This window comes from Oncorhynchus gorbuscha, linkage group LG13 (assembly GCF_021184085.1).
Source record: "Oncorhynchus gorbuscha isolate QuinsamMale2020 ecotype Even-year linkage group LG13, OgorEven_v1.0, whole genome shotgun sequence".
NCBI lineage: Eukaryota > Metazoa > Chordata > Actinopteri > Salmoniformes > Salmonidae > Oncorhynchus > Oncorhynchus gorbuscha.
The window spans coordinates 16,644,682-16,667,181 of record NC_060185.1 but is presented as its reverse complement, the minus strand read 5'-3'; the positions used below and the strand labels follow the sequence as shown (position 1 = coordinate 16,667,181).

The following is a 22,500-nucleotide window of genomic DNA, read 5'->3' as shown; positions in this document are numbered from 1 at the left end:
GCCTCTAACCCTATTACAGGGGCTGAGTCACTGGCTTACTGGGGCTCTCTCATGCCGTCCCTGCAGGGGGTGCGTCACCTGAGTGGGTTGATTCACTGTTGTGGTCATCCTGCCTGGGTTGGCGCCCCCCCCCCCTTGGGTTGTGCCGTGGCTGAGATCTTTGGGGGCTATACTCAGCCTTGTCTCAGGATGGTAAGTTGGTGGTTGAAGATATCCCTCTAGTGGTGTGGGGGCTGTGCTTTGGCAAAGTGGGTGGGGTTATATCCTTCCTGTTTGGCCCTGTCCGGGGGTGTCCTCGGATGGGGCCACAGTGTCTCCTGACCCCTCCTGTCTCAGCCTCCAGTATTTATGCTGCAGTAGTTTGTGTCGGGGGGCTAGGGTCAGTTTGTTATATCTGGAGTCCTTCTCCTGTCCTATTCGGTGTCCTGTGTGAATCTAAGTGTGCATTCTCTAATTCTCTCCTTCTTTCTTTCTCTCTCTCGGAGGACCTGAGCCCTAGGACCATGCCCCAGGACTACCTGACATGATGACTCCTTGCTGTCCCCAATCCACCTAGCCATGCTGCTGCTCCAGTTTCAACTGACCTGAGCCCTAGGACCATGCCCCAGGACTACCTGACATGATGACTCCTTGCTGTCCCCAGTCCAACTGGCCATGCTGCTGCTCCAGTTTCAACTGTTCTGCCTTATTATTATTTCACCATGCTGGTCATTTATGAACATTTGAACATCTTGGCCATGTTCTGTTATAATCTCCACCCGGCACAGCCAGAAGAGGACTGGCCACCCACATATGCTCTCTCTAATTCTCTCTTTCTTTCTCTCTCTCTCTCTGAGGACCTGAGCCCAAGGACCGTGCCCCAGGACGACCTGACATGATGACTCCTTGCTGTCCCCAGTCCACCTGAATGTGCTGCTGCTCCAGTTTCAACTGTTCTTCCTTGTTATTATTCGACCATGCTGGTCATTTATGAACATTTGAACATCTTGGCCATGTTCTGTTATAATCTCCACCCGGTACAGCCAGAAGAGGACTGGCCACCCCACATAGCCTGGTTCCTATCTAGGTTTCTTCCTAGGTTTTGGCCTTTCTAGGGAGTTTTTCCTAGCCACCGTGCTTCTACACCTGCATTGCTTGCTGTTTGGGGTTTTAGGCTGGGTTTCTGTACAGCACTTTGAGATATCAGCTGATGTACGAAGGGCTATATAAATCAAATTTGATTGATTGATTGATTGAGCACAGTACTGTATAGTAGCGTACAGTATATTGTATTGTACTCTATTGTACTGCTATACTCTACTTTCTACTGTGCTCAACTGCACTCTACCATACTCTACTGTACTCTACAGTCCTCAACTGCACTCTACCCTACTCTATAGCACTCAACCCTACTCTACTGTACTCTACCCTACTCTACTGTACCCTACCCTACTCTACAGCACTCAACTGCACTCAACTGCACTCTACCCTACTCTACAGCACTCAACCCTACTCTACAGCACTCAACCCTACTCTACTGTACTCTACCCTACTCGACTGTACTCTACCCTACTCTACTGTACTCGACCCTACTCTACTGAACTCAACCCTACTCTACTGTACTCTACCCTACTCTACTCTACCCTACTGTACTCTACCCTACTCTACTGTACTCTACCCTACTCTACTGTACTCTACCCTACTCTACTGTACTCGACCCTATTCTACTGCACTCTACTCTACCAAACACCCTACCCTACTGTACTCTACCCTACTCTACTGTACTCTACCCTACTCTACTGTTCTCAACTGCACTCTACCCTACTCTACTGAACTCTACTCTACTCTGCTATACCCTACTCTACCCTACTATGCTCTACCATACTCTACTGTACTCTACTGTACTCTACTTCTACTGTACTCTACCCTACTGTACTCTACCATACCCTACTCTACCTTACACTATACTCTACTGAACTCTACCCTACTCTGCTCTACCCTACTCTACTGTACTGCACTTTACTCTAACATAGCCTCCTCTACTTATCTCAACTGCACTCTACCCTACTCTACTCTACTGTACTCTACCCTACCCTACTCTACTTCTACTGTACTCTACCCTACTATACTCTACCATACCCTACTCTAACCTACTGTACTCTACCTTACACTATACTCTACTGAACTCTACCCTACTCTACTCTACCCTACTCTACTGTACTGCACTTTACTCTAACATAGCCTCCTCTACTTATCTCAACTGTACTCTACCCTTCTCTTCTGAACTATACTCTACTGTACTCTACCCTACTCTACTGTACTCTACCCTGCGCTACCCTACCCTATATTGAACTCTACTCTACCCTGCTCTACCCTACTCTACCCTACTATGCTCTACCCTACTCTACTGTACTCTACTGTACTCTACCCTACTCTACCCTACTCTATGGTTCTCTACCCTGCTCTACTCTACTCTACCCTATGGTACTCTACCTTACTCTACTCTACTGAACTATAATCTACTCTACTATACTTTACCCTACCCTACTCTACTGTACTCTGTTCTACTCTACTGTACTTCACCCTACTCTACTGCACTCTACCCCACTCTGCTATACCCTACTCTACTATACCCTACTTTAATATAACCCTACTCTACTATAAACTACTCTATTGTACTATACTGTACTGCACTCTACAGCACTTTACTGTACTCTACCGTACAGTACTCTACTCTACTGTTCTCTACTGTACTCCACCCTACTCTACTGAACTCTACTCAGCTCGACCCTACTCTACTACACTCTACTCTACTGTATGTACTCTACCCTACTCTGCTCTACTGAACTCTACTCTACCCTACTCTACTCTGCTGAACTCTACTCTACTCTACCCTACTCTACTCTGCTGAACTCTACTCTACCCTACTACACTCTACTCTACTGTATGTACTCTACCCTACTCTGCTCTACTGAACTCTACTCTACCCTACTGAACTCTACTCTACCCTAATCTACTCTGCTGAACTCTAATCCACTAATCTACTCTACCTCAACTCTACTCAGCTATATTGTACTGTACTGTACTCTGCTCTACTCTACTGAACTATAATCTACTATACCCTACTCTACTGAACTCTAATCTAGTCTACCATACTCTACTCTACTGTGCTGTATTGTATTGCACTGTACTCTACCGTGATCTGCTGTGCTGCGTTGCGCTGTCCAAACTTGTGAAACATGAGGAAAATGACATTCATATCCATAATGATGCATGTCTGTGTAGTACAGATCAGGGACCCATGATGTAAATCCATCACTGTAATTCCGTTACTGGGTGTAAATCCACTTTTTTTCAAACTCAAGGTGTCGTGTCATAGCTGACACTCCATTCTTTCAGCAGACATCTTTGAATGTTCATTTGGAAAAAGGTTTTTCGAAAACGTGGTCGCATAAACAACCTGAGGGAGATTGTACCGTAATTCCATTACCACTGTGGAATTGCCCATACCACCATCAGGTCACACACACACATACATACATACATACAGTGGGGCAAAAAAGTTTTTAGTCAGCCACCAATTGTGCAAGTTCTCCAACTTAAAAATATGAGAGAGGCCTGTAATTTTCATCATAGGTACACTTCAACTATGACAGACAAAATGAGGGGAAAAAATCCAGAAAATCATATTGTAGAATTTTTTATTAATTTATTTGCAAATGATGGTGGAAAATAAGTATTTGGTCAATAACAAAAGTTTATCTCAATACTTTGTTATATACCCTTTGTTGGCAATGACAGAGGTCAAACGTTTTCTGTAAGTCTTCACAAGGTTTTCACACACTGTTGCTGGTATTTTGGCCCATTCCTCCATGCAGATCTCCTCTAGAGCAGTGATGTTTTGGGGCTGTTGCTGGGCAACACGGACATTCAACTCCCTCCAAAGTTTTCTATGGGGCTGAGATCTGGAGACTGGCTAGGCCACTCCAGGACCCTGAAATGCTTCTTACGAAGCCACTTCTTCATTGCCCAGGCGGTGTGTTTGGGATCATTGTCATGCTGAAAGACCCAGCAACGTTTCATCTTCAATGCCCTTGCTGATGGAAGGAGGTTTTCACTCAAAATCTCACGATACATGGCCCCATTCATTCTTTCCTTTACACAGATCAGTCGTCCTGGTCCCTTTGCAGAAAAACAGCCCCAAAGCATGATGTTTCCACCCCCATGCTTCACAGTAGGTATGGTGTTCTTTGTATGCAACTCAGCATTCTTTGTCCTCCAAACACGGCGAGTTGAGTTTTTACCAAAAAGTTATATTTTGGTTTCATCTGACCATATGACATTCTCCCAATCTTCTTCTGGATCATCCAAATGCTCTCTAGCAAACTTCAGACGTGTACATGTACTGGTTCAAGCAGGGGGACACGTCTGGCACTGCAGGATTTGAGTCCCTGGCGGCGTAGTGTGTTACTGATGGTAGGCTTTGTTACTTTGGTCCCAGCTCTCTGCAGGTCATCCACAAATCCCCCCGTGTGGTTCTGGGATTTTTGCTCACCGTTCTTGTGATCATTTTGACCCCACGGGGTGAGATCTTGCGTGGAGCCCCAGATCGAGGGAGATTATCAGTGGTCTTGTATGTCTTCCATTTCCTAATAATTGCTCCCACAGTTGATTTCTTCAAACCAAGCTATTGCAGATTCAGTCTTCCCAGCCTGGTGCAGGTCTACAATTTTGTTTCTGGTGTCTTTTGACAGCTCTTTGGCCTTGGCCATAGTGGAGTTTGGAGTGTGACTGTTTGAGGTTGTGGACAGGTGTCTTTTATACTGATAACAAGTTCAAACAGGTGCCATTAATACAGGTAACGAGTGGAGGACAGAGGAGCCTCTTAAAGAAGAAGTTACAGGTCTGTGAGAGCCAGAAATCTTGCTTGTTTGTAGGTGACCAAATACTTATTTTCCACCATAATTTGCAAATAAATTCATTAAAAATCCTACAATGTGATTTTCTGGAGTTTTTTTTCTCATTTTGTCCGTCATAGTTGAAGTGTACCTATGATGAAAATTACAGGCCTCTCTCATCTTTTCAAGTGGGAGAACTTGCACAATTGGTGGCTTACTAAATACTTTTTTGCCCCACTGTATACACACACCTCCATCAGACACCATCACATCCAGTCAAAGTCTCCTTCTCTCTATCTCTCTATCTCTCCATCACAGCTGGTTCCCATGGAATGCTGAAGAACCAGCCTACCTCTTGGTAAAAATGGTTGTTTCCAAATGATTTCAACCAAAAAAATTAATTTGATGACATTGAATCAAAGTGGAAAACTGGTTGGATTTGAAAAAAGCAATTAACCACAGGAGGCTGGTGGCACCTTAATTGGGGAGAACGTGACCTGAGAGGAATCAGTGGAATGGTATCAAATACATCAATCACGTGGTTTCCATTGTTTCCATGTGTTTGATGCCATTCCATTCACTCCGTTCCAGGTATTATTATGAGCCGTCCTCCCCTCAGCAGCCTCCACTGACATCAACGTGAGGGAATTTCCTCTTTTTGTCACCCATATTTTAACCCAAATACAATGACATGGTGACATGTTTTATTTATTTCACGTTGAATTCACGTTAGTTGACAACACAATCAAATGTAAATCAAAACTAGATGATGAGCTGACTTCTGTGCCCAGTGGGCTGGGTCAATTTCCCCACACCCTCCCTCAACACACACTAACGCCCAACACATACACACGCTCAACACACACTAACGCCCAACACATACACACGCTCAACACACACTAACGCCCAACACATACACACGCTCAACACACACTAACGCCCAACACATACACACGCTCAACACACACTAATGCCCAACACAAACACACACACACTTACCGGAAAATACACAAATGGCTACTCCACACGCCACATGGAAGGTCTTACTCTTGTCCAGAAGCCTGCGGGCCTTTCTGCTTGTCACCTGGAGGGGAGTGTGTATGGGGGGAGGGGGGCGAGGAGGGGGGAGGACAGACAGTGTCAGTGTACAGTCTTCAGACATATCAAAACCCTCACTACAGTACTCTGCCCATTCCAGACAGCCATTACCAGACTACTGAGCGCGCGCACACACACACACACACACACACACACACACACACAAACACACACACACACATTCCCCTCCTCTCCGTACCGTGTGTGTTCCTCTGAGGTAGGTGAGTAGAGAGCGACACATAGGCAGCAGCACCAGACTGCAGTTCAGATTGAGTACTGATGCAGACGCCCTGCTGATACACAGCCCGAGCTGGAGAAACACACACAAATACACACACACACAAATACACACACACACACAGTTAGATTCCAGGTGTAGTTAACAGTTGAAATAATACATTGTATCATTCTAATCTCCCCTCTAAACCACACTACTCATAGCCTCCACCCCCACCCCCGACACACACATCTCTCTGTCAACACTCATGGCCTCCAGGATTACGGCACCTCATCATTCTTCACACACACTCTCACACACACACATACACACACCATCTACAGAGTTTGTCATACAGAAAACAGCTGACAGCAAAACCACAGTGAAGGGGTGATCTGATATCCTGACAGTTCTGCACACACACACACACACACACACACACACACACACACACACACACACACACACACACACACACAGCTGAATGAGATAAGATCTCTTTTGCAGGGATTTGTCCCCCACATGCAAAGTCTATGCAGCACACACACACACATACACAAATCCCGCTCTGTCTGTCTCTCTCTCTCTCTCTCAATTCAATTTCTATTTAAGGGCTTTATTGGCATAGGAAATATATTGCCAAAGCATGTGGAATACACAATAAACAAAAGGGAAATAAACAAGGGAAATTAACAGTAAACATTACACTCACAAAAGTTTTAAAGAAAAGAGACGTATTTACATAGGTTTTACTTAATTTGGTGTTTGTGTTCCACTGGTTGCCCTTCTCTTGTGGCAACAGGTCACTAATCTTGCTGCTGTGGTGGCACACTGTGGTATTTCACCTAATAGATATGGGTTTATAAAATTTGGATTTGTTTTCAAATTCTTTGTGGATCTGTGGAAAACATGTCTCAAATTTTTATGTAAAATGGCTGACGTTTTACGTGTTCCTGTCCAATTGTGTTTTTTTGTTTGTTTCTTTGCGTTGTTTGTAACTTTTTTTTAAACTTTATTTGTGCATAATGTTCCTGCTACCATCTCTTATGACCGAAAATAACTTCTGGACATCAGAACTGTGATTACTCACCACGGACTGACAGAATCCTTTTTTTACTTTAACGAGTCTGACGAGCCCGACGTGAACGACATACTGCTTTCCCGGGAACAGGCCCAGATTATCGTCATTTGCGTGAAGAGACGACGGAGAAAAAGGGGTCAAAGGGCGGGCTGCCTTCTGAGAATTCGTAGGCAATCGAATAAACCCCCACTTCCTTCGATTCTGCTAGCAAACGCTCAATCTTTGGAAAATAAAATAGATGACCGACACGGAAGATTAAACTACCAACGGGCCATTCAAAACTGTAATATCTTATGCTTCACGGAGACGTGGCTGAATGACGACACTATCAACATACAGCTGGTTGGTTATAAGTTGTATTGGCAGGACAGGACAGCTGCGTCTGGTAGGACAAGGGGCAGAGGGCTTTGTATTTTTGCAGATAACAGCTGGTGCACGATATCTAAGGAAGTCTCAAGGTTTTGCTCACCTGAGGTAGAGTATCTCATGATAAGCTGTAGACCACACTATCTACAGAGAGAGTTTTCATCTGTATTTATTGTAGCTGTCTACATACCACCACAGTTTGATGCTGGCACTAAAACAGCACTCAATAAGTTGTCTACCGCCTTTAGCAAACAGGAAAACCACAGGCAGCGCTCCTAGTGTTCGTGGACTTTAACACAGGGAAAATTAAATCCGTCTTACAAATTTCTATCAGCATGTTAAATGTGCAACCAGGGGAGAACAAAAACTGTGGACCAGCTTTACTCCACACACAGAGACATACAAAGCTCTCCCTCACCCTCCATTTGGCAAATCTGACCATAATTCTATCCTCCTGATTCCTGCTTACAAGCTAAATTAAACCAGAAAGCACCAGTGACTCTGTCTATAAAAAAGTGGTCAGATGAAACAGTTACTAAACTACAGGACTGTTTTGCGACCACAGACTGGAATATATTCTGGGATTCTTCCGATGGCATTGAGGAATACACCACATCAGTCACTGGCTTTATCAATAAGTACATCGATGACGCCGTCCCCACAGTGACTGTACGTACATACCCCACCCAGAAGCCATGGAATACAGGCAACTTCAGTACTGAGCTAAAGGCTATAGCTGCTGCTTTCAAGGAGTGGGAAGCTTATAAGAAATCCCGCTATGCCCTCCGACTAACCATCAAACAGGCAAAGCATCAATACAGGACTAAGATCGCATCGTACTACACCGGCTCTGACACTCGTCGGATGTCCACATCACCAACAAACTAACATAGGACACAGATGGGAGGGGTTGAATGGAGCTGAAGGGTGGGACTAATAACAACAAGATAACCAATGTAAAACATAAGGGGTCTGTAAAATGTATATAGGTTCAGAAATGTTGTGAAATAGCACAGTTACAAATAGAAATCAAACTGGATGGACATCAGAAAAATAGGAAGAACTAAAAACAAACAAAATATAACTATTGTAAATAGATTGTATCTGGTATAATATGTATAAACTCAAGGTAGAAGCCGAAGTGTAATTGTTTATTAGTTTACTCCAATTGAGGGAGGGGTGGTGGGTTTGAGGGGAATAATAAAGGTATATTCTAAAAGAAAGTATGTACAGTTGAAGTTGGAAGTTTACATACACTTAGGTTGGAGTCAATAAAACTTGTTTTTCAACCACTCCACAAATTTCTCGTTAACAAACTATAGTTTTGGCAAGTCGGTTAGGACATCTACTTTGTGCATGACACAAGTCATTTTTCCAAAATGTTTACAAACAGATTATTTAATTTATAATTCACTGTATCACAATTCCAGTGGGTCAGAAGTCTACATACACTGTGCCTCTAAGCAGCTTGGAAAATTCCAGAAAATGATGTCATGGCTTTAGAAGCTTCTGACAGGCTAATTTACATAATTTGAGTCAATTGGAGGTGTACCTGTGGATGTATTTCAAGGACTACCTTCAAACTCAGTGCCTCTTTGCTTGACATCATGGGAAAATCAAAAGAAATCAGCCAAGACCTCAGAAAAAAAATTGTAGACCTCCACAAGTCTGGTTCATCCTTGGGAGCAATTTCCAAATGCCTGAAGGTACCACGTCCATGTACAAACAATAGAACGCAAGTATAAACACCATGGGACCACACAGCCATCATACCACTCAGGAAGGAGACGCATTCTGTCTCCGAGAGATGAACGTACTTTGGTGCGAAAAGTGCAAATCAATCCCAGAACAACAGCAAATAACCATGTGAAGATGCTGGAGGAAACAGGTACAAAAGTATCTATATCCACAGTAAAACGAGTCCTGTATCGACATAACCTGAAAGGCCGCTCAGCAAGGAAGAAGCCACTGCTCCAAAACCACCATAAAAAAGTGAGACTACGGTTTGCAAATGCACATGAGGACAAAGATCATACTTTTTGGAGAAATGTCCTCTGGTCTGATGAAACAAATATAGAACTGTTTGTCCATAATGACCATCGTTATGTTTGGAGGAAAATGGGGGAGGCTTGCAAGCCTGAAGAACACCATCCCAACCGTGAAGCACAGGGGTGGCAGCATCATGTTGTGGGGGTGCTTTGCTGCAGGGGAGACTGGTGCACTTCACAAAAGAGATGGCGTCATGAGGATGGAAAAGTATGTGGATAAATTGAAGCAGCATCTCAAGCAGCATCTCAAGACATCAGTCAGGAAGTTAAAGCTTGGTCGCAAATGCAAATGGGTCGCAAATGGGTCTTCCAAATGGACAATGACCCCAAGTATACTTCCAAAGATATGGCTTAAGGACAACAAAGTCAAGGTATTGGAGTGGCCATCACAAAGCCCTGACCTCAATCCTATAGAACATTTGTGGGTAGAACGGAAAAAGTGTGTGCGAGCAAGGAGGCCTACAAACCTGACTCAGTTACACCAGCTCTGTCAGGGGGAATGGGCCAAAATGCACCCAACGTATTGTGGGAAGCTTGTGGAAGGCTACACGTAACCTTTGACCCAAGTTAAACAATTTAAAGGCAATGCTACCAAATACTAATTGAGTGTGTGTAAACTTCTGACCCACTGGGAATGTGATGAAAGAAATAAAAGCTGAAATAAATCCTTCTCTCTACTATTATTTTGACATTTCACATTCTTAAAATAAAGTGGTGATCCTAACTGATCTAAGACAGGGAATTTTTACTAGGATTAAATGTCAGGAATTGTGAAAAAATTAAATGTATTTGGCTAAGGTGTATGTAAACTTCCAACTTCAACTGTATGTGGTCTGTCGTAGGGTAATGTGGTAGAAAGCCAACATTTTCCCAGGACATTGTTTTCTGCTGTTAACGTTAATGATCATGCAGAGGATATTCCCAAAGTTGCTAGTGACGCATATCCAACGGGAGTTATTGGGGTCAAATTTGTCTCCACTTTTGTGGATTGGGGTCATCAGTGCTTGGTTCCATGTATTAGGGAAGGTATTTTATCATATCATTTAGGATACCATCAACACCACAGGCCTTTTTGGGTTGAAGGGTTTGTATTTTGTCCTGTAGTTCATACTGAACAAAAATATTAATGCAACATGTAAAGTGCTGGTCCCATGTTTCAACAGCTGAAATAAAAGATCCCAGACATGGTCCATACGCACAAAAGGTTTATTTCTCTCAAATTTTGTGCACAAATGTGTTTACATCCCTGTTAGTGAGCATTTCTCCTTTGCCAAGATAATCCATTCACCTGACAGGTGTGGCATATCAAGAAGCTGATGAAACAGCATGATCATTATACAGATGCACCTTGTGCTGGGGACAATAATAAAGGCCACTCTAAAATGTGCAGTTTTGTCACACAACACAATGCCACAGATGTCTCAAGTCGAGGGAGAGTGCAATTGGCATGCTGACTGCAGGAATGACCACCAGATCTGTTGCCAGAGAATGTGACGAGATCCTGAGGACTATTGTTGTGTCATTCATCTGCTACCATCACCTCATGTTTCAGCATGATAATGCACAGACCCATGTCGCAAGGACATGTACACAATTCCTGGAAGCTGAAAATATCCCAGTTCTTCCATGGCCTGCATATTCACCAGACATGTCATCCGTTGAGCATGTTTGTGATGCCCTGGATCAACGTGTACGATAGCGTGTTCCAGTTCCCGCCAAAATCCAGCAACTTCACACAGCCATTTTGGAGGAGTGGGACAACATTCCACAGGCCACAATCAACAGCCTGATCAACTATAGGCGAAAGAGATGTGTCGCGCTGCATGAGGCATATGGTGGTCACACCAGATACTGACTGGTTTTCTGATCCACGCCTCTGCCTGTTTTTTAAAGGTTTCTGTGACCAACAGACGCATATCTGAATTCCCAGTCATGTGAAATCCCTAATAACCGACTCTAAACTGTTTAATTGATCATGTATGTGTTTTTGCTGTTTGTTCTTTGTTTTTCTCTCTATCTGCCTCTCTCTGTCTCTCTCGCTCTGCTTCTTTCTCTGCCTCTCTCTCTCAGTCTCTCTGCCTCAGTTCCTCTGCCTCAGTTTCTCTGCCTGTCTCTGCCTCAGTCTCTCTGGCTCTCTCTCTGCCTCGCTCTCTATTGCTCTCTCTCTCTCTCTCTCTCTCTCTCTCTCTCTCTCTCTCTCTCTTTGTGTCTCTCTCACACGTGTGTAAAGCTGCTACCCAGGAATTCATTCAGAGACCAGTGGCGTGCCCACACTTGCCCTTCTTGAAGTATGAGAAGTGTATGAAGGGCTCACCTACTTCATACAGATAGCCTGCCAGAGGTGTGTGGGGGAGTTACTGTCTTTTAGATAGAACCTCCATATGTGTTTTGCACTAGAGTTGTTCCTGGTCAGGTCATGTAGTCAGGAACATCTCCTGGCCCTAGGTTATGACCACTGGTACCAGTGTCACTGAGCTAGGGCTAAGGATCCTGACAGTCTGCCTTAATGCTCTTTTAGACCAGGTTCAGCTGTGGAATGGTAACTGTATGCAACGTATAACAAGAACATCAGAGTTATATTTCAATAAAAACATTTATATTAGCGGTAGAGGCCAATAGACCAAACAGTCAAGAAAATAAGTCTCAAAGCACTTAAATGGCACTTGTTTGATTGTGAATGACAAGTAGCTGTTTTAGTGGCCTAAACCGGCGAGCCACAGTGACTTGTGACAACAAATACACCATGCTCACAGAGCGTCAACTGAATGTCACCGAGTCGCTGGGCTCCATCCAGTGTCTTAATATAAATATCACTGAATAGGAACCCCCTAAATAAAGGAGACGTTTGTGTGTATGGGTGTTACATACAGTACATACACACATCCCATACACCAGGAGTTCCCAAAACGATGGCCCGAGGGACAAAATTGGCCCACTTGTAGTTTTATTTGGCCCCCAAGTTTTCTAAGCAAAAATATTTTTCAAAATCCAAGAAATCAGCTCCAAGTGATTTTAATTTGTGCAACCTGTTCCCAAGTGTTCCCCTGCATAATAGAGAGACACGTGATCATATACAAATGGAAGCAAGGTTTGAAATGATTATGTTTTAGTCAAATATTATATCTGTTTGGGCTTTTTGCAGTCTATCTGCAGTCTACAAGTGATTTGTAGTGATGTTACGGCCCCCGACCATCCACTCAAGAAGCTGTATCTAGTTGATGATCCCCGCCATACATTCTGTTCTGTGATCACGGTACAATAGCAGTGAGCTGGACTGGCGTCTTACCCCGAGCATCTGATGGAGGTAGTGGTACTGCTGCCCACAGTAGTACAATAGGAACGTCCTCATAAACACCAAGGTGTTAGCACCCAGCCACAGCACCTAACACACACACACACACACATGCGCACACACACAAACAAGATGTCAGTGGTGGTGATGAAGATGATGATGATGAATATGATTATTGATAATGATTGATGATGACAACATCCAATGACCACAGCACTCTGTTCAAGTGTTAGTTAGGCTGCTTTCCAATTTCCAGTTAGGATCGAGATTGTAAATTGCAACAGCTCCACTCAGTTACTTTCCTTTGCAATAGTAAAAACATGTAAAGAACAGTGTAATACTGTAATACAAGTTTTGTCTCGTGATTAGGTTGTACTATTCTTACCAGAACCAGGTGTTTTCCTCCCTCGTTCGCGACCCAACTCCGCGCTGACAAAGCCATGTTTCAGCCTCACCGACCGCCGCAAAGTTTTCCAGTTTGGGAGCTTATGGAAAATCAATCCCTTTTGTTTGACTCCGAATCTCCTCCTACCAGTGAGTGACACAAACCCGTCTCTTTGCGGATCACTCCCGATAAACTGGCACTCTAATGTCTCGCATGTCTTTGGGGGGCATTTCTGTCCCGGTGTCCTTGTGCACAGCGTGGAATGTTTTAGCACCGGCGAACCGGCTGGTCGTTTTCTCCTCTCCTCTCTCTCTCTCTCTCTCTCTCTCTCTCTCTCTCTCTCTCTCTCTCTCTCTCTCTCTCTCTCTCTCTCTCTCTCTCTCTCTCTCTCTCTCACCCGTCTTTCTCTTTTTCTAACGGGTGAGGGCGCCACGGCACTCCATGGTCGTGTGGGTAGTTTTCCACGGTACTTCAGTCTCCGCTGTTGTGTCTGCGGTGAAAGCAACATGAAAAAAACGGTAGGTTATTGTAGAGCAGGCCTGGACATTTGCGCCTCCCCGTTCCCCGAAAGAGTAAACTATAGGTAACAACGTAGCCTCCCAAATGAATGATAACTAGCCTAGATAAAACACAGACAGAAAAGCCTAGAAGAGGATATAGCCTTTTGAATTGGAAACATTAAAGAGCAAACAGTTATTTAATGACAGTGTTGCTATCCTGAAGCTTATGTAATTATCACCTTTTTTTTGGTCAAATAATCATTTTAAGAGACAGCAAAATAGGAAAGTTTCTTCATTATAGGAGTCTACAATAAGACAGTGGGAGAATCTCAATTGTTTTTACTCGAGTCCTCTCCACTGTTCCGCCCTTGCCTGCTTTTGAAAAATGGGTTCGGTCTAGTTTAGGCAATAGGCTACTAGTGCCTCACTGTGGCCATAACCCCCACTGCAATAGATAGATTGCCACCAATCGCACCCAAAAATAAGTTGACAGTGTCATTTTTATCTGTTGTTCACAATCACCACTATAAATCACTAGCATGGGTGTACAGCTATGGCGGGGCTTGAACCAGAAACTGTGCACGAGTCTACAGGCTTATATATAGCCTACTCAGACCTGTGCCATGAAGGTCGAGACCTTTTTGCAGAGGCAATTGTGCGCACACATACTACAGGCAGACACCGTTGCACCTACTACTCACCTGTGTAATTTTACGACTGCTACGTTAGGTTAGGCAGGCAGAAGTCTGAATCAGGTCTGTGCCTGCTGCTGACTGAGTGTCACTCTTGGAACGTTTCCCCAGCGCACATTCCAGAGCTTCACACTCGAGCCCACCGCATGAAAGAGGCACAGGCTGCACGCAGCTGTCCTGGAGCTGCGCAGGGGCCGGACTGGGCTCAAGGGGTCAAGCGCGACCGCAGGCTGCACAAGAGTGTGGGAATATGTCACAGAACTATTTATATAAACTACGAGAAACTCAGACAAACGAGGTAATTATATGATAATTAAGCTGAAAATGTCATTTATAGTTGTAGATATAGGCCTACTGCAGTAAACTCTCCACTCTCCTCCACCCCTTTCTACTCTCGCTCTGTATATTCTCTCTTGGACACTTTTGACTGTCCCCCCCCTCCTCTCTCTCTCTCTCTCTCTCTCTCTCTCTCTCTCTCTCTCTCTCTCTCTTTCTCTCTCTCTTTCTCTCTCTCTTTCTCTCTCTCTTTGCTTTTCACACACATGCACTCCATTGTCTTGTTGAAAGCGGCGGTGCGTCGGAGTGTTACCAAGCGGGACAATGAAAACCGAAAGCAGGCTCGTGCAGTGGATATGTTGGCTCATCGTTATAACGTTGTTTTTCCTGACCGGGTTTATAATAGGTGAGTTATAATGACATTTTAGGCGCTGATTATCCATAAGTTAAACACATTTTAGGAAGTTAAAGTTTCCTTTTACGGTGAATGATAGTGGTAGTGGTATTGTAACCTTGTGTTACTTTTGCATTTCATATTGAAGTTTGTAATAATGCCAAGTATAATAACTATAATATGCATCTGTCTGAGGCAATTGTTTTATTTTTTGGCGAGCCCGGAGAAAGGAATGTTATAGTTCGCAAAGCATCTTTTCAAACGTCTGAAATCGCAGTGTGTTTCTACTAACAGTCTGAATACGAAAAAGTAGTCTTAACACAGGGTTACAAAAACGCTTATTGTCTTGTCAAATAACACGTTCCTCTATTGAGGAATCAACATAGTAGAGTTGGATAAACGCATACAAGTGACCATATGTTACTACATTCCTCAGTCAGCTCTGAGATGAACTGTGACCTACAGTTGAAGTTGGGAAGTTTACATACACCTTAGCCAAATACATTTAAACTCAGTTTTTCACAATTCCTGACATTTAATCCTATTAAAAAATTCCCTGTCATAGGTCAGTTGGGATCACCACTTTATTTTAAGAATGTGACATGTCAGAATAATGGTAGAGAGAAGGATTTATTTAAGCTTTTATTTCTTTCATCACATTCCCAGTGGGTCAGAAGTTTACACACACTCAATTAGTATTTGGTAGCATTGCCTTTAAAAATTGGTCCTTCTGTAGCTCAGTTGGTAGAGCATGGTGCTTGTAACGCCAGGGTAGTGGGTTCGATCCCCGGAACCACCCATACGTAGAATGTATGCACACATGACTGTAAGTCGCTTTGGATAAAATCGTCTGCTAAATGGCATATATTATTATTAAATTGTTTAACTTGGGTCAAAGGTTACGTGTAGCCTTCCACAATCTTCCCACAATACTTTGGGTGCATTTTGGCCAATTCCTCCTGACAGAACTGGTGTAACCAAGTCAGGATTGTAGGCCTCCTTGCTCACAACCAATTTATCAGTTCTTCCCACAAATTTTGTATGGGATTGAGGTCAGGGCTTTGTGATGGCCACTCCAATACCTTGACTTTGTTGTCCTTAAGCCATTTAAGCCAAACATAACGATGGTCATTATGGCCAAAAAGTTCTATTTTTGTTTCATCAGACCAGAGGACATTTCTCTAAAAAGTACGATCTTTGTCCCCATATGCAGTTGCAAACCGTAGTCTGGCTTTTTTATGGCGGTTTTGGAGCAGTGGCTTCTTCCTTGCTGAGTGGCCTTTCAGGTTATGTCGATATAGGACTTGTTTTACTGTGGATATAGATACTTTTGTACCTGTTTCCTCCAACATCTTCACAGGGTCTTTTGCTGTTGTTCTTGGATTGATTAGCACTTTTTTCGCACTAAAGTACGTTCATCTCTAGGAGACAGAACGCTTCTCCTTCCCCAAGCGGTATGACGGCTATGTGGTCCATGGTGGTTATACTTGCATAATATTGTTTGTACAGATGAACGTGGTATCTTCAGGCATTTGGAAATTGCTCCCAAGAATGAACCAGACTTGTGGAGGTCTACAATTTTTCTTCTGAGGTCTTGAATGATTTATTTAGATTTCCCCATGATGTCAAACAAAGAGGCACTGAGTTTGAAGGTTGGCCTTGAAATACATCCACAGGTACACCTCCAATTGACTCAACTTAATTAGCCTATCAGAAGCTTCTAAAGATATTTTCTGGAATTTTCCAAGCTGTTTAAAGGCCCAGTCAAATGAGTGCATGTAATCTTCTGACCCTCTGTAATTGTGATACAGTGAATTATAGGTGACATAATCTGTCTGTAAACAATTATTGGAAAAAAAGTAGATGTCCTAACAGACTTGCCAAAACTATCGTTTGTTAACAAGAAATTTGTGGAGTGGTTGAAAAACAAGTTTTAATGACTCCAACCTAAGTGGTTGAAAAACAAATCAAATCAAATCAAATCAAATTTATTTATATAGCCCTTCGTACATCAGCTGATATCTCAAAGTGCTGTACAGAAACCCAGCCTAAAACCCCAAACAGCAAACAATGCAGGTGTAAAAGCACGGTGGCTAGGAAAAACTCCCTAGAAAGGCCAAAACCTAGGAAGAAACCTAGAGAGGAACCGGGCTATGTGGGGTGGCCAGTCCTCTTCTGGCTGTGCCGGGTAGAGATTATAACAGAACATGACCAAGATGTTCAAATGTTCATAAATGACCAGCATGGTCAAATAATAATAAGGCAGAACAGTTGAAACTGGAGCAGCAGCACAGTCAGATGGACTGGGGACAGCAAGGAGCCATCATGTCAGGTAGTCCTGGGGCACGGTCCTAGGGCTCAGGTCCTCCGAGAGAGAGAAAGAAAGAGAGAATTAGAGAGAGCATATGTGGGGTGGCCAGTCCTCTTCTGGCTGTGCCAGGTGGAGATTATAACAGAACGTGGCCAAGATGTTCAAATGTTCATAAATGACCAGCATGGTTGAATAATAGTAAGGCAGAACAGTTGAAACTGGAGCAGGAGCATGGCCAGGTGGACTGGGGACAGCAAGGAGTCCTCATGTCAGGTAGTCCTGGGACATGGTCCTAGGGCCCAGGCCAGTTGAAACTGGAGCAGCAGCATGGCCAGGTGGACTGGGGACAGCAAGGAGTCATCATGTCAGGTAGTCCTGGGGCATGGTTCTAGGGCTCAGGTCCTCCGAGAGAGAGAAAGAAAGAGAGAAGGAGAGAATTAGAGAACGCACACTTAGATTTACACAGGACACCGAATAGGACAGGAGAAGTACAAGTTTTAATGACTCCAACCTAAGTGTATGTAAACTAGTTTTAATGACTCCAACCTAAGTGTATGTAAACTAGTTTTAATGACTCCAACCTAAGTGTATGTAAACTAGTTTTAATGACTCCAACCTAAGTGTATGTAAACTAGTTTTAATGACTCCAACCTATGTGTATGTAAACTAGTTTTAATGACTCCAACCTAAGTGTATGTAAACTAGTTTTAATGACTCCAACCTAAGTGTATGTAAACTAGTTTTAATGACTCCAACCTAAGTGTATGTAAACTAGTTTTAATGACTCCAACCTAAGTGTATGTAAACTAGTTTTAATGACTCCAACCTAAGTGTATGTAAACTAGTTTTAATGACTCCAACCTAAGTGTATGTAAACTAGTTTTAATGACTCCAACCTAAGTGGATGTAAACTAGTTTTAATGACTCCAACCTAAGTGTCTGTAAACTAGTTTTAATGACTCCAACCTAAGTGTTTGTAAACTAGTTTTAATGACTCCAACCTAAGCAGATGTAAACTAGTTTTAATGACTCCAACCTAAGTGTATGTAAACTAGTTTTAATGACTCCAACCTAAGTGTATGTAAACTAGTTTTAATGACTCCAACCTAAGTGTATGTAAACTAGTTTTAATGACTCCAACCTAAGTGTATGTAAACTAGTTTTAATGACTCCAACCTAAGTGTATGTAAACTAGTTTTAATGACTCCAACCTAAGTGTATGTAAACTAGTTTTAATGACTCCAACCTAAGTGTATGTAAACTAGTTTTAATGACTCCAACCTAAGTGTATGTAAACTTCCCACTTCAACTGTACATGTATTTTGGAAAAGACAGGAATGAACAATTATCCACTTCATGAATGTGTGTGATTGTGTGTGTGTGTCAGACTTTCACAGTTATGCTAGAGTCTACTACTCGACAAGCACAGTTCACATATGCTGTCCTTTCTACCTTCTCTGTTACTAGGGTCATAACACATGACAGACACACACACACTAAAAGCTAAATTACTACAGTAAGGTGTTACGCAATAACAGAATTTCTCTGGCGTGGTGTATTGACCTTGAAACAGCTATAGTAGGTAACCTATTGGAGCATCAGGCCCCGGACCAACAGGCTCAGAGACCGTTTCTACCTTCAGGCCACACAACTGTATTTAACTGTGTATGTGCAAGCTGTCCACCTGCACAAACACTACCGCTCAGAAGTTTGGGGTCACTTAGAAATGTCCTTGTTTTTGAAAGAAAACCACATTTTCTGGCCATTAAGATAACCTCAAATTGATCAGAAAAACAGTGTAGACATTGTTAATGTTGTGAGCGACTATTGTAGCTGGAAACGGCAGATTTTTTATGGAATATCTACATAGGCATACCGTGGCCCATTACCAGCAACCATCACTCCTGTATTCCAATTGCACGTTGTGTTAGCTAAGCATCCGAGTCGCCTCTTCACTGTTGACGTTGTTTCAAAAACAAGGACATTTCTAAGTGACCCCAAACTTTTGAAACGGTAGTGGACCTGTCGTCCACCTGACTATTTGCACAGACTGTCTGCATTCCTACTTCACACACACACACACACACACACACACACACACACACACACACACACACACACACACACACACACACACACACACACACACACACACACACACACACACACACACACACACACACACACACACACACACACATACACATACACATACACACACACACACACACACACACACACACACACACACACACACACACACACACACACACACACACACACACACACACACACACACACACACACACACACACACACACACACACACACACACACACACCACTGCTGTCTGTGTTCATTATAAATACTACTGTTGCTCCACTATTCTCTTTACTACTCGTCTATAACACTGAGTCGTATTCACAATACATTCTGTACATTTTACAAAATGTCCATCTTTTTTTATTACTTTCTTTTTCAAATACTTTGTCTACTTTGTGTATACTTTGTTATTATTAACAGTGTTATTGTGTTATTACTGATAATGTCATTGTGTTATTATTGACAGTGTTATTGTGTTATTATTGACAGTGTTATTGTGTTATTATTGACAGTGTTATTGTGTTATTATTGACAGTGTTATTGTGTTATTATTGACAGTGTTGTTGTGTTATTATTGACAGTGTTATTGTGTTATTATTGACAGTGTTATTATTGACAGTGTCATTGTGTTATTATTGACAGTGTTATTGTGTTATTATTGACAGTGTTATTGTGTTATTATTGACAGTGTTATTGTGTTATTATTGACAGTGTCATTGTGTTATTATTGACAGTGTTATTGTGTTATTATTGACAGTGTCATTGTGTTATTATTGACAGTGTTATTGTGTTATTATTGACAGTGTTATTATTGACAGTGTTATTGTGTTATTATTGACAGTGTTATTATTGACAGTGTTATTGTGTTATTATTGACAGTGTTATTATTGACAGTGTTATTGTGTTATTATTGACAGTGTTATTATTGACAGTGTTATTGTGACTGCTGTAGTCTTACTGCTTGTTTATGATTTATTGCAGTGTTGAGGACGTGCGCAGCATTTCATTGCACAGTTTAATTTCATTTCATTCATCATGTATCATGTATCCTGTGCCTATGAATAATACACTTTAATTTGATTTACAGGGAGAGTGATACTGAATCTGTCTATCTGTCAGTGTGGGTGTGTTAAGTCTGTCAGTCAGGGTGGTGTGTTAGTTAATATAACATAACATGCCTGTGTGTGTGCAAACCAGGCTGGTTTGCAAGGCCCACCAGCACAGACACAAGCCATGATGCAGGGTCCAGACGTCACCTGAGAGAGTTCCTGGATGAGATGCGACCAGAGAACATCAGAGATCATCTGAGGTACACAATTCTAGAACCCTGTTCCTCCACCACACACCTAGGACACACCTAGGACACACCTAGGACACACCTAGGACACACCTAGGACACACCTAGGACACACCTAGGAAACACCCAGGACACACCTAGGACACACCTAGGACACACCTAGGACACACCTAGGAAACACCTAGGACACACCTAGGACACACCTAGGACACACCTAGGACACACCTAGGATACACCTAGGACACACCTAGGACACACCTAGGACACACCTAGGAAACACCCAGGACACACCTAGGACACACCTAGGACATACCTAGGACACACCTAGGACACACCCAGGACATACCCAGGACACACCTAGGACACACCTAGGACACACCTAGGACACACCTAGGACACACCCAGGACACACCTAGGACACACCTAGGACATACCTAGGACACACCCAGGACACACCCAGGACACACCTAGGACACACCTAGGACACACCTAGGACACACCTAGGACACACCTAGGACACACCTAGGACACACCTAGGACACACCTAGGACACACCTAGGGCACACCTAGGACACACCTAGGGCACACCTAGGACACACCTAGGGCATACCTAGGACACACCTAGGACACACCTAGGACACACCTAGGACACACCTAGGACACACCTAGGACACACCTAGGACACCTAGGACACACCTAGGGCACACCTAGGACACACCTAGGACACACCTAGGACACACCTAGGGCACACCTAGGGCATACCTAGGACATACCTAGGACATACCTAGGAAACACCCAGGACACACCTAGGACACACCTAGGACATACCTAGGACACACCCAGGACACACCTAGGACACACCTAGGACATACCTAGGACACACCTAGGACACACCTAGGACACACCTAGGACACACCCAGGACATACCTAGGACACACCTAGGACACACCTAGGTCACACCTAGGACACACCTAGGAAACACCCCTAGGACTATTATTCCTCAATCCTCCTCCCCCCTCTCGTCCTCTTCTGACATTTCAGTCATTTAGCAGACACTCTTAACCAAAGTGACTTACAGTAGTGAGTGCACACATTTCTACTTTTCCATACTGGTCCCGCGTGGGAATCAAACCCACAATTCTGGTGTTGCAAGTGCCATGATCTACCAACTGAGCCACAAGGGACCCCTTCCTCTCTGTTTCTACATCTCTCTGTTTCTACACCTCTCTGTCTCTCTTTCTCGCTCTTTCTCTCTCTCTCTCTCTTTCTCTCTCTCTCTTGCTTTCTCTCTCTCTCCCTCTATCTCTTTGTCTCACTCTCTCTCTCTCTCTCTCTCTCTCTCTCTCTCTCTCTCTCTCTCTCTCTTTCTCTCTCTCTCTTGCTTTCTCTCTCTCTCCCTCTCTCTCTTTCTCACTCTCTTTCTCTCTCTCTCTCTGTCTCTCTTTCTCTCTTGCTTTCTCTCTCTCTCCCTCTCTCTCTTTGTCTCACTCTCTCTCTCTCTTTCTCTCTTGCTTTCTCTCTCTCTCCCTCTCTCTCTTTGTCTCACTCTCTCTCTCTTGCTTT

General features: G+C 43.4%; 2 protein-coding genes across 3 annotated transcripts in view; one reads left to right on the top strand and one right to left on the bottom strand.

Moving 5' to 3' along the window:
- The window catches only part of LOC123992550 (NADPH oxidase 4), a 93,976-nt gene extending 80,289 nt beyond the window's left edge, over positions 1-13,687 (bottom strand). The window contains exons 1-4 of one of the 2 annotated variants that reach the window (XM_046293762.1): positions 13,365-13,687; positions 12,974-13,069; positions 6,175-6,285; positions 5,877-5,961 (exon numbers count right to left, since the gene is read on the bottom strand). In XM_046293762.1, coding sequence (XP_046149718.1) covers positions 5,877-5,961; positions 6,175-6,285; positions 12,974-13,069; positions 13,365-13,421 — 349 coding nt within the window. In that variant the 5' untranslated portion in view covers positions 13,422-13,687. The remainder of the gene's footprint in view (positions 1-5,876; positions 5,962-6,174; positions 6,286-12,973; positions 13,070-13,364) is intronic. The other variant, XM_046293764.1, reaches the window with a different exon arrangement.
- Positions 13,688-14,572: 885 nt separating this feature from the next.
- The window catches only part of naalad2 (N-acetylated alpha-linked acidic dipeptidase 2), a 22,996-nt gene continuing 15,068 nt past the window's right edge, over positions 14,573-22,500 (top strand). Inside the window, exons 1-3 of the mRNA XM_046293761.1 lie at positions 14,573-14,854; positions 15,124-15,238; positions 20,838-20,949. Of these exons, the coding sequence (XP_046149717.1) occupies positions 14,807-14,854; positions 15,124-15,238; positions 20,838-20,949 (275 nt within the window). The 5' untranslated portion in view covers positions 14,573-14,806. The remainder of the gene's footprint in view (positions 14,855-15,123; positions 15,239-20,837; positions 20,950-22,500) is intronic.